The 16,421-nt window shown below is 40.5% G+C and overlaps 1 protein-coding gene across 1 annotated transcript in view; it reads left to right on the top strand.

The window, feature by feature from the left end:
• The window catches only part of LOC133957972 (mucin-5AC-like), a 37,060-nt gene extending 21,560 nt beyond the window's left edge, over window positions 1-15,500 (top strand). The window contains exons 35-57 of the mRNA XM_062393010.1: window positions 109-843; window positions 1,153-1,878; window positions 2,197-2,931; window positions 3,241-3,975; window positions 4,285-5,080; window positions 6,714-6,850; window positions 6,995-7,166; window positions 7,375-7,622; window positions 7,846-8,029; window positions 8,251-8,434; window positions 8,743-8,921; window positions 9,031-9,100; window positions 9,204-9,334; window positions 10,027-10,061; window positions 10,160-10,328; window positions 10,841-10,939; window positions 11,024-11,067; window positions 11,868-11,990; window positions 12,414-12,512; window positions 13,469-13,597; window positions 13,763-13,802; window positions 14,446-14,569; window positions 15,133-15,500. Coding sequence (XP_062248994.1) covers window positions 109-843; window positions 1,153-1,878; window positions 2,197-2,931; window positions 3,241-3,975; window positions 4,285-5,080; window positions 6,714-6,850; window positions 6,995-7,166; window positions 7,375-7,622; window positions 7,846-8,029; window positions 8,251-8,434; window positions 8,743-8,921; window positions 9,031-9,100; window positions 9,204-9,334; window positions 10,027-10,061; window positions 10,160-10,328; window positions 10,841-10,939; window positions 11,024-11,067; window positions 11,868-11,990; window positions 12,414-12,512; window positions 13,469-13,597; window positions 13,763-13,802; window positions 14,446-14,569; window positions 15,133-15,358 — 6,120 coding nt within the window. The 3' untranslated portion in view covers window positions 15,359-15,500. The remainder of the gene's footprint in view (window positions 1-108; window positions 844-1,152; window positions 1,879-2,196; window positions 2,932-3,240; window positions 3,976-4,284; window positions 5,081-6,713; window positions 6,851-6,994; window positions 7,167-7,374; window positions 7,623-7,845; window positions 8,030-8,250; window positions 8,435-8,742; window positions 8,922-9,030; window positions 9,101-9,203; window positions 9,335-10,026; window positions 10,062-10,159; window positions 10,329-10,840; window positions 10,940-11,023; window positions 11,068-11,867; window positions 11,991-12,413; window positions 12,513-13,468; window positions 13,598-13,762; window positions 13,803-14,445; window positions 14,570-15,132) is intronic.
• Window positions 15,501-16,421: the final 921 nt, after the last annotated feature.

Here is a 16,421-nt window from a genome sequence, read left to right as displayed (position 1 = left end):
GGACAGGCTGTGACTTGCAATAAGAATGTGGGTCTTATATGCAATAACAAACAACAAGGACTTCAGCAAGAGTGTTTTGATTATGAGATTAAATTCAAATGTTGTGAGTGTCCAACATCTTCTACTGTCAAACCAAGTACTATACCTGCTACTACTTCAACCACAACACCTACTTCCACAACTGCGACAACGACTCACTCACCAACAACTACTACTACAACCACAACCCCTACTACCACCACTGAAATGACAACAACAACTCAGCCACAAACAACTACTTCAACCACAACAGAAACAACTACCACCACCCAGGCACCTACAGCTGGACCATGCCCTGGGGGACATGATATGGAATGCGGTTGGTCAAAGTGGATCAATCTTGGTGGGCCCACACCAGGCCCTAGTGGTGGGGATGATGAATCCATCCAGAAAGTAATCTCTGCTGGTTATCACATTTGCTCAGCTCCAGAAGAAGTCCAGTGCCGGGCCATTATTTACCCACATCTTGACATATCTAATGTGGGACAGGCTGTGATTTGCAATAAGAATGTGGGTCTTATATGCAATAACAAACAACAAGGACTTCAGCAAGAGTGTTTTGATTATGAGATTAAATTCAAATGTTGTGAGTGTCCAACATCTTCTACTGTCAAACCAAGTACTATACCTGCTACTACTTCAACCACAACACTTATTACCATAACTGCGCCAACGACTCACTCACCAACAACTACTACTACAACCACAACCCCTACTACCATCACTGAAACAACAACAAAAACTCAGCCACAAATAACTACTTCAACCACAACAGAAACAACTACCACCACCCAGGCACCTACAGCTGGACCATGCCCTGGGGGACATGATATGGAATGTGGTTGGTCAAAGTGGATCAATCTTGGTGAGCCCACACCAGGCCCTAGTGGTGGGGATGATGAATCCATCCAGAAAATAATCTCTGCTGGTTATCACATTTGCTCAGCTCCAGAAGAAGTTCAGTGCCGAGCCATTATTTACCCACATCTTGCCATCTCCAATGTGGGACAGGCTGTGACTTGCAATAAGAATGTGGGTCTTATATGTAACAACAAACAACAAGGACTTCAGCAAGAGTGTTTTGATTATGAGATTAAATTCAAATGTTGTGAGTGTCCAACATCTTCTACTTTCAAACCAAGTACTATACCTGCTACTACTTCAACCACAACACCTACTACCACAACTGCGACAACAACTCACTCACCAACAACTACTACTACAACCACAATCCCTACTACCACTACTGAAACGACAACAGCAACACAGCCACAAATAACTACTTCAACCACAACAGAAACAACTACCACCACCCTGGCACCTACAGCTGGACCATGCCCTGGGGGACATGATATGGAATGTGGTTGGTCAAAGTGGATCAATCTTGGTGGGCCCACACCAGGCCCTAGTGGTGGGGATGATGAATCCATCCAGAAAATAATCTCTGCTGGTTATCACATTTGCTCAGCTCCAGAAGAAGTCCAGTGCCGAGCCATTATTTACCCACATCTTGCCATCTCCAATGTGGGACAGGCTGTGACTTGCAATAAGAATGTGGGTCTTATATGTAACAACAAACAACAAGGACTTCAGCAAGAGTGTTTTGATTATGAGATTAAATTCAAATGTTGTGAGTGTCCAACATCTTCTACTTTCAAACCAAGTACTATACCTGCTACTACTTCAACCAAAACACCTACTACCACAACAGCGACAACGACTCACTCACCAACAATTACTATTACAACCACAACCCCTACTACCACCACTGAAACAACGACAAAAACTCAGCCACAAACAACTACTTCAACCACAACAGAAACAACTACCACCACCCTGGCACCTACAGCTGGACCATGCCCTGGGGGACATGATATGGAATGTGGTTGGTCAAAGTGGATCAATCTTGGTGAGCCCACACCAGGCCCTAGTGGTGGGGATGATGAATCCATCCAGAAAATAATCTCTGCTGGTTATCACATTTGCTCAGCTCCAGAAGAAGTCCAGTGCAGAGCCATCATTTACCCACATCTTGACATATCTAATGTGGGACAGGCTGTGACTTGCAATAAGAATGTGGGTCTTATATGCAATAACAAACAACAAGGACTTCAGCAAGAGTGTTTTGATTATGAGATTAAATTCAAATGTTGTGAGTGTCCAACATCTTCTACTGTCAAACCAAGTACTATACCTGCTACTACTTCAACCACAACACCTACTACCACAACTGCGACAATGACTCACTCACCAACAACTACTACTACAACCACAACCCCTACTACCACCACTGAAACGACAACAACAACTCAGCCACAAACAACTACTTCAACCACAACAGAAACAACTACCACCACCCAGGCACCTACAGCTGGACCATGCCCTGGGGGACATGATATGGAATGTGGTTGGTCAAAGTGGATCAATCTTGGTGGGCCCACACCAGGCCCTAGTGGTGGGGATGATGAATCCATCCAGAAAGTTATCTCTGCTGGTTATCACATTTGCTCAGCTCCAGAAGAAGTCCAGTGCCGGGCCATTATTTACCCACATCTTGACATATCTAATGTGGGACAGGCTTTGACTTGCAATAAGAATGTGGGTCTTATATGCAATAACAAACAACAAGGACTTCAGCAAGAGTGTTTTGATTATGAGATTAAATTCAAATGTTGTGAGTGTCCAACATCTTCTACTGTCAAACCAAGTACTATACCTGCTACTACTTCAACCACAACACCTACTACCACAACTGCGACAACGACTCACTCACCAACAACTACTACTACAACCACAACCCCTTCTACCATCACTGAAACAACAACAAAAACTCAGCCACAAATAACTACTTCAACCACAACAGAAACAACTACCACCACCCAGGCACCTACAGCTGGACCATGCCCTGGGGGACATGATATGGAATGTGGTTGGTCAAAGTGGATCAATCTTGGTGAGCCCACACCAGGCCCTAGTGGTGGGGATGATGAATCCATCCAGAAAATAATCTCTGCTGGTTATCACATTTGCTCAGCTCCAGAAGAAGTCCAGTGCCGAGCCATTATTTACCCACATCTTGCCATCTCCAATGTGGGACAGGCTGTGATTTGCAATAAGAATGTGGGTCTTATATGTAACAACAAACAACAAGGACTTCAGCAAGAGTGTTTTGATTATGAGATTAAATTCAAATGTTGTGAGTGTCCAACATCTTCTACTTTCAAACCAAGTACTATACCTGCTACTACTTCAACCACAACACCTACTACCACAACTGCGACAACAACTCACTCACCAACAACTACTACTACAACCACAATCCCTACTACCACTACTGAAACGACAACAGCAACACAGCCACAAATAACTACTTCAACCACAACAGAAACAACTACCACCACCCTGGCACCTACAGCTGGACCATGCCCTGGGGGACATGATATGGAATGTGGTTGGTCAAAGTGGATCAATCTTGAGGGGCCCACACCAGGCCCTAGTGGTGGGGATGATGAATCCATCCAGAAAATAATCTCTGCTGGTTATCACATTTGCTCAGCTCCAGAAGAAGTCCAGTGCCGAGCCATTATTTACCCACATCTTGCCATCTCCAATGTGGGACAGGCTGTGACTTGCAATAAGAATGTGGGTCTTATATGTAACAACAAACAACAAGGACTTCAGCAAGAGTGTTTTGATTATGAGATTAAATTCAAATGTTGTGAGTGTCCAACATCTTCTACTTTCAAACCAAGTACTATACCTGCTACTACTTCAACCACAACACCTACTACCACAACAGCGACAACGACTCACTCACCAACAATTACTATTACAACCACAACCCCTACTACCACCACTGAAACAACGACAAAAACTCAGCCACAAACAACTACTTCAACCACAACAGAAACAACTACCACCACCCTGGCACCTACAGCTGGACCATGCCCTGGGGGACATGATATGGAATGTGGTTGGTCAAAGTGGATCAATCTTGGTGGGCCCACACCAGGCCCTAGTGGTGGGGATGATGAATCCATCCAGAAAGTAATCTCTGCTGGTTATCACATTTGCTCAGCTCCAGAAGAAGTCCAGTGCCGGGCCATTATTTACCCACATCTTGACATATCTAATGTGGGACAGGCTGTGACTTGCAATAAGAATGTGGGTCTTATATGCAATAACAAACAACAAGGACTTCAGCAAGAGTGTTTTGATTATGAGATTAAATTCAAATGTTGTGAGTGTCCAACATCTTCTACTGTCAAACCAAGTACTATACCTCCTACTACTTCAACCACAACACCTACTACCACAACAGCGACAACGACTCATTCACCAACAACTACTATTACAACCACAACCCCTACTACCGCCACTGAAACGACGACAAAAACTCAGCCACAAACAACTACTTCAACCACAACAGAAACAACTACCACCACCCAGGCACCTACAGCTGGACCATGCCCTGGGGGACATGATATGGAATGTGGTTGGTCAAAGTGGATCAATCTTGGTGAGCCCACACCAGGCCCTAGTGGTGGGGATGATGAATCCATCCAAAAAATAATCTCTGCTGGTTATCACATTTGCTCAGCTCCAGAAGAAGTCCAGTGCCGAGCTATTATTTACCCACATCTTGCCATCTCCAATGTGGGACAGGCTGTGACTTGCAATAAGAAAGTGGGTCTTTTATGCAATAACAAACAACAAGGACTTCAGCAAGAGTGTTTTGATTATGAGATTAAATTAAAATGTTGTGAGTGTCCAACATCTTCTACTGTCAAACCAAGTACTATACCTGCTACTACTTCAACCACAACACCTACTACCACAACTGCGACAACAACTCACTCACCAACAACTACTACTACGACCACAACAGAAACAACTACCACCACCCAGGCACCTACAACAGGACCTACTTCAGAAACACCTACTCCAATTGCGTTGACAGGAAGAACTCAACCAGTTACACTACCAGTTACACTGCCACTGATTTGCCATTGCTTTCATAATGGTAAAAAGTTCAGCATAGGTAAGTTCTAACTACAGGCACACCTTTTCCAACTTTGTATTTCATTTGAGAAATATTGATCGTATACACCATTGTGATTTCTACCATACATTTTGGCTTATTGCTTTGATTTATTAACAAACCTAATTTTGGTATAAAGCTTTTTTCATAACCCTTAATCTTGAAGAAATGACTTGAACTAATACAAATCTATTTGGAAATTAATTAGACTGACTCTGGTCGTCCTGTTTAATAATGAAATCAAGACAATCTGAAAGATCTAAGATTTTATTTTGGGCATTTTTATGCTTTTTTTTTTATTGATAGTGTAGAGAGACAGAGTTGAAATGGGGCAGAGAGGGGAGTGACATGCAGAGAACGACCGCGGGCTGGAATCGAACCCGGGTCCGCTGCTGGCCTAGGCCCATGGGGGGGACGCCCTACCAACTGAGCTAAGGGCGCCCCCCTGAAAGATCTAAGATAAAAGGAAGTCGAGTGGCTTCTATGACCTGTCTTGATATGTAATAAACTGACTCTCTGGTTGAACTTGACCATGTAAAGGCATGAGACATACACTGAACATATTTCCCTGAAGAGAGAAGAAAATGCTAATTTCTGATTCAGTTGCTCTGGACTTTCCAGAGCCTTTCTTGCCAGCACCCTAGTAAAGTGTCAGAATGAGCCTGTATGAGAAAAACATAAGCAAAATGTCAAGAAAATCCACAGTTAGTGAGAGGGTGTGTTATACACAAGAAAAATGCCAATGTTGATTACTTCCACAACAGAATTTATATGTTATATCCTGCCTTTTGCATACTCTACCTAGACACACAGTCTGGTGTGTCAATGCCTTGAAACCATTGACAAGACATTTTCCACATTTTGGTCTGAAATTGTCATATGCAGGTTTTACTGTACTTTTTTCGCCTTTGGTGTTGGATACATATAAGTGCTTTTGGTTGATCTGGAAACACAATTGATCTTTTTACTATTTCAGACAGACAACTAACATCTGAAATGCTTATTAAAGCAGCAAAGCACAGTTAAGAGTTTTCGCATAGGCGGCGACCTCATCACTTCCCCGGATATGATTACATAGAGATGTGTAGTAAAGAGAAATGGTTTTTTACCCTCCTGTTAGTCTGTAGATGGATGCTAGGGTGGTGAATTGACTGGCAGCCACTTAAGGCAGCAGAGTTATTGAAAGGCCAAAGGAGAGATGGGAACATTTCCATATTGTGAGGGTGTATATGGTTGTGTATGGAAGATTTTGAAGAATGTCAAGCGTAAAGGAGTGCAGCTTAACTGCCTGAAGAAGCTTGACATTTGTGACATCCTGGAATCGCTTGTTTCTTGTCTTTGTATTTACTTTGTACTTAATCTTGAGGCACAATTTTTTCTTTTTTGGGAAGTGTTACTGTTATATTTGATCCCAGCTGTTCATTTACAAGGAGCATTTTAAAAGCACAAGTGTCTTCATATTAGTGATATATAAATAGTGTTAAGCTCCTTATCTGCCATTGTGCTGATATACAGTGTATGTTTACTGTATATCAGTATATTCAGTATATCCCTGTGTGTTATGCATGTTTAACTCTTGCTTTCAAATACCCGACAGACCGTTTTCAGGAATATTCTTGTGCCTCATTTGCAGGTTCTATAGTCTACAATGAGACAGACCATGATGGCTACTGTTACCTGGGGTACTGCGATGAGAACTGTCATGTAGTGCAGAAACATTACAAGTGTGATCCATCACCGAATTGCAATGACGAAACTCCGCCAAGACAGGTGATTCTTTATTTCCATTGTGTTCTTATACTTTTTTTAATGCATTTGTTGAACTGCTATAAGCATCAATACATTATTTTGTATTCTATAGGAATACCAGTCCCTCCTTTTTGTTTTAATTCCAACCTATAATTCTCCTCACAGAATGGTGAAACTTGGAACGGCAAGAACTGTAGTGTAGGAATATGTAATAATGGCTCTGTGACCTATCAACACATACAATGTCCAACTCCGGAGCCTCTAGTATGTGCAAATACCTTCCCTGCTATCAAAGTGAAGGATGATGATGAATGTTGCCCCCACTACGAATGCCAATGTAAGTCTGTCCTACAAACCATTTACTTCACATGTTCCCAGTTCGCAACATTTTCAAGTTCAACATATGATTTGAACTAGTGACGTAGTTATTTGATTTCACTTATACTATCTTATAATCTTATTTTTAGCAATGGATGTTGTGTATAAGATCATATTAGATTACTTGAAATCTTATTTTTAAAATGTAATATCTTCATCCTATTCAGGTATGTGCTATGGTTGGGGAGACCCCCATTATGTCACCTTCGATGGAACATACTATGCTTTTCAAGGCAACTGCTCCTACTGGCTGGTGAAAGAGATCCTGCCTAAATACAACTTTAGTGTTATGATCGATAACGTCTACTGTGATTCACTTGATGGCTTGTCCTGTCCTCAATCCATCACAGTCTTCTACAAAAGCTTCAAGATCTTTATTACACAGAAGGATATTAAGGGCATTTTCACAAACCAGGTAATCAAATTACATCATTAACATTACAAATTTATTATTCAAATCTTCAGTGCAAATGCAACCAGAGGTTTGGACTTGCTAAGTTGGCATAACTGACCTGATGGTAATTTTTAAAAGCATCCAAAGAGGGGCTTCCATACAATTTAGAGTAAATGCAGTGAACAAATGGTTGGGTTATTGAAGGGTTATTTGTGGCATTCACTTCTTTATGCATTTGTTTTAGATTTCTGTGAATGACAAGCCTGTAAGTCGTGCATATCAGAATGATGACTTCCGCGTAGCCACCACCGGTATTGAGACAGTGCTCATCATCCCGAAAATTCATGCCAAGGTCACCTTCTCTGGCCTCATATTCAGCATCTCCCTGCCCTACAGTGAATTTGGTGGCAACACTCAAGGACAATGTGGTAAGTCTAAATTAAACTAGATGACAGTTGTAGTTTTGTGATAATTTCAACAACCGATTCCACCTATTGGACACATCTTCAGTATGATTCATTCTTCGGGGGAAAAAAGAGCTTGTATTCAAATTATTATTACATAATCCTTGTGATTCAGCAGGAAGACAACACTTGAGTTTGAGTTTTATTAATGTTTGACCAAATACTAATTATGACGATTTCTCTAGGCACATGTGACAACAACCGGACAGATGACTGCATGTTGCCCAGTGGGAAAATCGATCCTTCGTGTCCTCATATGGCGCACAATTGGCACAGTAACAACAGTCACTGTGCACCTCCAGTTCAGCCCCTACCCACACCAACGCCAATTACCTGTAATACCACCATCTGTGAGATAATCAAGAGCAGGTAGGAAGAAAATGGAAACAAGTGTCAGAAATGCACCCGTCGTCTGTAACATCTGGTTAAATCGTCAGTTAATGTTAATTCTCTGTAGTAAATTTAAGAATTTACATATTCTCTAATTTACATGTTTTTGTATAGATGTATTATACGAGTAATTACAAACATCTCTGGATGGAAATATAAATGTCCTGTGTAAAGCCTTTCAAGCAAATTGAAATTAAATGAAAGTCCAAACTTTGACTGCTTGGCATGCCTGTGTAATGCCAAGAGGTGATGTATTCAGTTTGTGTCCTCTTTCTATAAATCTCCAGTGTGTTTGAAGCTTGCCACAAGATCCTTGACTACATGCCATTTGTTGAGGGCTGTGAATTTGATGTTTGCCACATGCACATTCATCACATTGGTTGCAGTAGCTTAAAAGCCTACGCTGAAGCCTGTGCCGATGCTGGACTATGTATCGACTGGAGGAGTGCCACGAAAGGACTCTGTGGTATGCAAATCAAATATGCTATATTTATGTCAAGCACAATTACACTCACCAATGACATCACAGCAATGACCTCTTCTTAAAAAACTCTTGTCTTGCCTTCTCTCCATAGAATATAAATGTCCAAGTCTCAAAGTGTATAAGGCCTGCGGCCCTCTTATAGAGCCTACCTGTGATTCCTGGTATATCAGTTTACTTCCAATTTATTTTTTCTCTATTGCAGTAATCACTTTTTATTGAATTATGAATGTGCTTCCTCACACTGTATACTGTTGTGTCTGCCAGGTACAACCAGAAATTCATTGATACTGCCGATGAGTTCAGTGCCATGACAGACGTGAAGCCGGAGGGTTGTTACTGCTCAAATGGCAGCATACTCCTCTCCTCCAACTCTAATGAATGTGTGCCAAGCTGTGGTAAGAAGAGATGGCACTGCTGTACAGCGAAAGGTTGTGTTGCACTAATGAATCTTGTGATCTGCTTGATGGCTTTTAGTGACTAAGTCAAAACCTCATAATTTTTTCATCAAAATCACTGGTTTGTAGATACAGCCATTTCCCTGTTGTGTCCAAGTAGACAAAATGGAAAAGATATCCATTCAGATGACCAGGCTGAGCTTACATAAACAAAACAAAAGGGACATGGCTTACCGTGGTGAGGCAGGGATATGACCACGGAGAGCAGTCCAAACAGACAACAAATCAAGATCCAGATAAACTGCCCAAAGTTCCAATTAAACCTGCAAAACACAGGGAGAGTGAAATTCCTGGTACAATTAAAAACTGAAAAATAGACTTAGGGTACACTTTTGTGAATTTAGGCAAATGACCCAGGTAAGGTAAGGGATAATGTATTGCTCCAAACGGAAACTTGTCTCGGGCTCCAGGCGAGTATACCCCTCCTCAGTTTCTTTCCACTATTGAAGTAACAAAAAACAATATGTTGTTTTACAATATGAAGAGATAGTATAGGAGGTAATATTATTTATCAAAATAAATGAATTCAAACTTGATTCCACAGAGGATATATTCATTATTTACGTATTAATCTGAGCCCTTGAGGTCTATGATGGAAATAACTGTATACCTACTTATTTTCCTCCAAACAGAAATTTGTCGGCTGCCAAATAAAAAATGGGTGAAGGTAAATTTTCTACAGTCACTCATAACATAATCTTTTGACCGTCCTGTGATTGTGCCATGTTCCCTGCCAGAATAGTTAAATAAACACTGTGTTCTCAGGCCAATGCAACATGGATAGAAGGCTGTGATGAGTGTATATGTGAAGAGGACACCATGCAGGTCACCTGCCGAAATGTGTCCTGTCCAACCCAGCCACCACTTACCTGTGCCCAAGAAGGTCAGGTCAAGGTCACTGACACTACCGGTTGCTGTCAGAAGGAGAAATGCGGTAAGTGAGAACCAAGATGGAAGCATCTCTTATCACTGTAGTCACAGTTTTCCTGCTCAAAACAGAGTGATTCCACTTATTTAACATATACATTTGTATTTGTGTTTAGCCTCTCTCAGTTTATTCTGAGAGAAACAGCCTGAGCAGCACTTTATTCTGGATTAATTTAGTTTTTATCAGATGTCCACTAACTTGTACTACAGGGGGAAAACCTCTGATGCAGCTGTTGTAAATGAATGTTTCACCAGTAGACTCTTTCCTGTTATTGATTGTGAAGGAGAAAAAACTAAAAGAATAGGTTCCATGTGATAGTATGAAGATGACTGATGACATACATACTGTACTCATAATGTACCACAAAAGTGCAGCAAATGAAAAAATGACAACATTGTCCTGTTTTCATTCCTGTATGAATTTTATAAGCACTCGTTTTTTAGTGTCAGATCTCCTGGATTGTTATTTGTTGGTGTGATCCGTCCTTTCTAAACTCATTCATCTGTGTCTTTGAACAGAGTGTGATGTGAGGCTCTGCCCTGATTCTGTGCCGTCTTGTCCTGCTGGTCACATTCTCGAAACCGTTAAGGGAGTCTGCTGTGTCCAATACTCCTGCAGTAAGTGTGTGAATATTATTTTGCCACTTTGATTGTTGCAGCCCATTCAAAATGAATTTAATGATTGTTCCTTTTCCTTCACAGGGATTAAACCTAATGTGTGTGTTGTCAACAACCAAGAATATGAGGTGAGACATATCACATCTACATCTGATTTGTTGTGTCTGTCTGTGTGTGTATGTCTTGAATTTACCACTCTGTTTTTAACATATCATAACAAATGATATTTGCTACTTAAATGTTCAGCGTTGAGGATTTAGTGGCATCCAGTGGTCACGTTGCAGTCTTACACTCCCTTTCCAAGTGTGTAGGAGCAGCTACAGTTGCCTTAGGGTATCAGAAAAACAAACAAAAGAAGCAGCATCAAAGCCAGCATTTGGTTTGTCTCTTCTGCTGTGGGAAATGCTGTGGGAAATCCCACAATAAATTTGTTAATGTTAATTTAACACTACTCTTTCATCTCTCTGCCATGAGTGTGTTGCATGATGGTATATATTGCTTGGTTAGTGACCATCAAATACTACTTTTCACAAATAATCCACTATATAGTGTTTAAAATGTTTTACTTAAATTCAGACAGCACTGCAAAATAGTGATCTCACTGTAGTTGTCAGGTCAGTATAAACTATTAAAACATCATTTTGAATATTGTATTCCATTTCTGCCAAACAGATTTCCCTAAATCCTTCACTCATAGATACACCTGCTACATATAGTGCAATCTAATGCAACTGCTCAGTGACAAATTCTCCTTTTAAAAAAATCAGTTTTAGACTGACACTGTGATAACCATATGTTTATAATTGAAGCTGTAGTTTACAGTGGTGTTGTATGTGACTGTACTATACTGCATAGTGTTTCTAATGTTTTACCCACCCACTTTACAAACATATGTATCTGTAACCGTGCCGACTCTCCGTCCATCCAGGTTGGAGGACCAGTGCTCATGAACCCATGTGATAACTGCACCTGTAGTGACCAGATAGACCCCAGCAGCCGTCTGCACTTGATAATATGTCAGCCTCTACCATGTGACAATCACTGCCCTCTGGTAAGACTGCTCTCTTCCTCCCCCTTTTATCAGTTCATTCTTACATATGAACGCACTGTGAATTTATGGATAAGCAGATTCACTAGCCGCATTCTCTTCTAGTAGTTTTTTTAAATCTTTCAACAGTAATGAACCAAGTCTTCTAGTTGCCATTAAAGACAGATTAATGGAGATTTATCTTTAAATCCAATCTGCCTTTATTGAATGAGTAAATCCATCGATAACTTCAAACATTTGATTTCTTACATATATGGAGGTTCACCAATAACAGAAAATCTGTTGATAAAGCCATACTGTGAATCCACTGAATACTAAGCACAACATTAAATTCAATTATTCTCATCTAGGCTTGATCTTCTGCTGGTTAAACATTTTGATGTTTCTTTGTATGGTGAGTTTTTTTGTTTGTGTGTCTCTCCTCAGGGTTATGAGTACCAGAGCGTCTCTGGCCGGTGCTGTGGAAAGTGTGTCCAAACAGGCTGCATTGTGACGCTGTCGAACAATGAAACACACATCTTAAAGGTTTGTCTATATTAGTGCACATGCAATGTATGTGTGTTTGGAGAGAGAAGAGTAGAAAACAAGATACAATATAATTTTTGGATACAATGATAAGGCTGCCAGATCACATTGTGTTGATTTGTGCAGCTGCACCTTAATCAGTGCCTCAGCACTGGTAAAGCCAATGGTCAGAGGCATTATGTTTTCAGGTTGTCCCTCCGTCACATTCTTATGAGCAAAATATCTCAAGAACGCCTTGAGGGAATATTTTCAAATGTGCCACAAACATTTTGTTTGACTGAAGGATGAACTGGTGAGATTTTGGTGATCAAGGTTCAAGGTTGCTTGGAACTCACAGAGGAGCCTTTTTGCCTTGTGAACACGATATCCCAAGAACAAGAAATCCTTTCAAATTTATTACAAATGTTTGCTTGAACTCACAAATGAACTAATTCGATTTTAGTGGTCAAGGGTCAAATGTTAACGTCAGGAAGGAATGTAAGTCCAGAAAGAAATGTATGTAGGCTGAAACAACCACAGGGCGGTAATTCTAGTTCCTGCGATTTCAGTATAACATAATATACAGTATAATGGCAGATTGAAATAGTTTAAAAAGGTCACTCTTGGTATAGTTCCAGGGATTGTGCCCTTTTCACAGGATGAATAAGAGAAGAGAATCAGTATCTTATTTTAGATTGAAAATCTTCAAGTTGATACCTGATTATCAAACAAACGCTTTCTGAAATAGAAGCAAACATAATAATAGACAAACTTCACTATTCTGCGTTTAGGAAAGTGATTCATAATTAACTAGTTGGAAGTGACATTGTTTCTTTATATTAAAATGTTTTTGACTCAGAGTCAGTGCTTTGATGTCTCAACAACATCAGTCCACAGAGTAGATATGAAGATGGTAGTGAAACTGATGCCGTGCTGCCTTATAATGTGCACTAACATTATGTTATATTATTCCTCAGCCTGGAACCACTTGGATCCCCGATGAGAACCCCTGTGTGAAGTTTGAGTGTGTAAAGATCGGTAATCAGTTCATCACCGTTGAGGCCAGGACCGTGTGTCCTTCCTACGATCCCAATGAATGCATACCGGTAGACTGAACACACACACACATACACACAAACACAAGCCATCGTCATTATGACTTTGCTTTTTAAATACGTGAACACAATGCCTCCTGTTGTCTAATGTGAATCTTTACTGAATGAAACATTCCCCAACAGAATGCTGATGTGAATCTGTTTATCTCCACACAGGGAACAGAGACCATAGCTTCAGATGGATGCTGTCATGTCTGTATGTATTAATTCCATCAGGTTTTCATAGCTGCATAAACAATGACATGACCACACTGTTCTTACACTGGTTAAACTAAGGGTTAGGGTTAGGGTTAGTCATACAAAAAAACACAGTCACACTTCTGGTCTTACAAGCTTGGGTCTTCATGACTGAGGATTAAGGCCTTATTACGTTTTAAAGCAACTCTTAAAATGCATTTAACCAAGCATTTAATTGCCAGCAACTACTTAATTTAATTGTTGTGCATACGACAATAAACTCTTGAATCCTGAATCTTAAAAAAGGTATCTGTTTGGTTCATGAGGCGAATAGATACGCATAATTGAGCCGCCTCTCATTTTCACAAATCTGCCCATGCGTTTTTAGACAGTTTAGAGTTGATCGAAAACAATTAACACACAACTCAGAGAGGTTCTTACTGCTTAGTTCCGTTAAACTGTAGAATTATTTGTTTAACTTGTAACAACAAATACAGATACGCCAAAATAAGTTCAGAGAAGATAAGAAAACAAAAGCCAAAGAAGTTATCATAGTGCTCTACCATAATCTTCACTGTTCAAACATGTAAAGATAAAACATGAGTAGAACAGGATAATTGAGATGTTATTCCCTTACAATATATGTCTTCTGGCTGCCTCAGGTGTGAAGAAGGTTCGTCCATGCAACGTGTCCACCACTGCTGTGCGGCTGGAGAGCAAGGGCTGTCAGTCCAAACACATGGTGAATGTCACATCGTGCAGTGGAGCGTGTGGTACCTCCAGCTTGTGAGTCCCCTTTGCATTCATTTTCTTGTTTTCAGGGTCATGCAGAACCCTTAATACAATGGAAACCGCTCCGGGCCAAATTTATCACTATAAGAGGTCGATTATTAAAACGTATTGTGTAGCTTCTGTATGATCGTCCCAGAACCTGAGAGAAAGGTAATATAAAATAAATAAGGGCAATGTCAAATATCACATTACTGATTAATACAAATAATAATAATAGCTTTATTCCTATAGCACTTATCTTACAAGGTTACAAAGTGCTTCACAAAAACAACCATGGCAAAAATAAGAATAAATTATAATAAAAGGTTTTCCATTGAGTCAAATTTTAAGGCCAAATCTTAACATAATAAGGTCAAGACCTTATCAGGGTTATTTTCACTCTCTTTATTATTTTCTCACTCTTCTGGATAACAACTCATTTCACCGGCTCAGTTCTACTAACCATGAACTGCTTTTTATGATTGAAAGTGCCAGAAAACTGAAATTACTGATTTAAATTGATTTCATTACACTCGTCCTTCCACTTTCCTCACACCAGCATTTCTCTCTTCTCTCAGCTACTCCACCAAAATGAGCTCCTTGCAACACATGTGTTCCTGCTGCCAGGAGTTGGCTACGTCTGAGAGGCAGGTCCAGCTCTTCTGCCGTGACAAATCGGAGGTCACCTACAGCTACATCCACATTGACACCTGTGGGTGCCTCCAGACAGACTGCTCTGTGCTCGGCCGCAGTGAAATGACGAACACTCCCTCCAGCACCAAGTCCCGTCGACGCAGGAGATGAGGCAAATATGAGGACTCAGCCCCTTGTAGTGCTCATGAATACGTAGGAGCGTGAATGAACAATCAGCTTTATCTGCATACCTGATTTCTCTATTTATGTTTTATGCATTAGCATACTAAGCTTATGTTTGACAAAATCGTAAACGTACACAATTTTCATTAATAAAGATCATGCTGTAGCTGCAGGCTAATAAAACCTAGTTTCTTACTGAATGTACAGTGTGTATGAGTCTGTACTTGTGAGTATGTAACTATTTAAATGTCACTATTAGTCATGCATTTCCTCTCAGGCTGTGTAACGACTAGCTAACTACCACAAATTAAATTGTAATCTCTGTTTACTGTGAATTTCATCACTGTTCTAAATGAAAGTTAATTAAACACACTATAATGGCATCTTGATTGCATTTTTCTGTCCATTAAGAATGCCATCAATCCCATTCACCTGATAGGATACATAGTTGCGCTGGCCAAAGCCGGGCTAATCACCAGCACTGTAGAAGAGCATCAAGTATCAAGAAGTCAAGAAGTCATTCTGTCCTCTCTTCCTGGAAGGTGACAGGAAATGACGCCTATTGCCTTAGCCGACCTGCGTAGGAGTGATCTTTATTTTATAAGGTCAATGTTAAAGTGAGTGTTTGTGTTCAGCTGCCTCCACCTCGATCTTTGTTAACACTCAGCTGCTCCCACATCCTGCTCTCAGTTTACTCCCAAACCCAATATGTAACATCAAGGTCTCACAGAAAGATCATGGAAAAGCTGAGATGACAGAGCAGTCAAACACAACACATGGGAGCAGACAACTGCACATAGTCCCATACAAATACTATCAGTGTGACACAGTGACTTTGGAAAAGGCGGTGCCACACAGTACACATCCCCAAGTCAGAGCACATGACAAGGGGTGGAGAAAACAGGTATTCATAGGAGTCATGGTGAACAAGGATGTTTACTTTATTTAACATACGTCAATGAAAGCAATTTTTTGTGACTGACCAACACTCTGATTTGAAGACCAAGCACTTAGAGAGTAGAGCCAACAGTGTATCTTGTGAAAAACGCAA

The sequence above is a fragment of the Platichthys flesus genome, chromosome 1 (assembly GCF_949316205.1).
Source record: "Platichthys flesus chromosome 1, fPlaFle2.1, whole genome shotgun sequence".
In the NCBI taxonomy this organism is placed as follows: Eukaryota; Metazoa; Chordata; class Actinopteri; order Pleuronectiformes; family Pleuronectidae; genus Platichthys; species Platichthys flesus.
The sequence above is the reverse complement of the archived record's forward strand: the minus strand, read 5'-3'. Positions and strand labels throughout refer to the sequence as shown.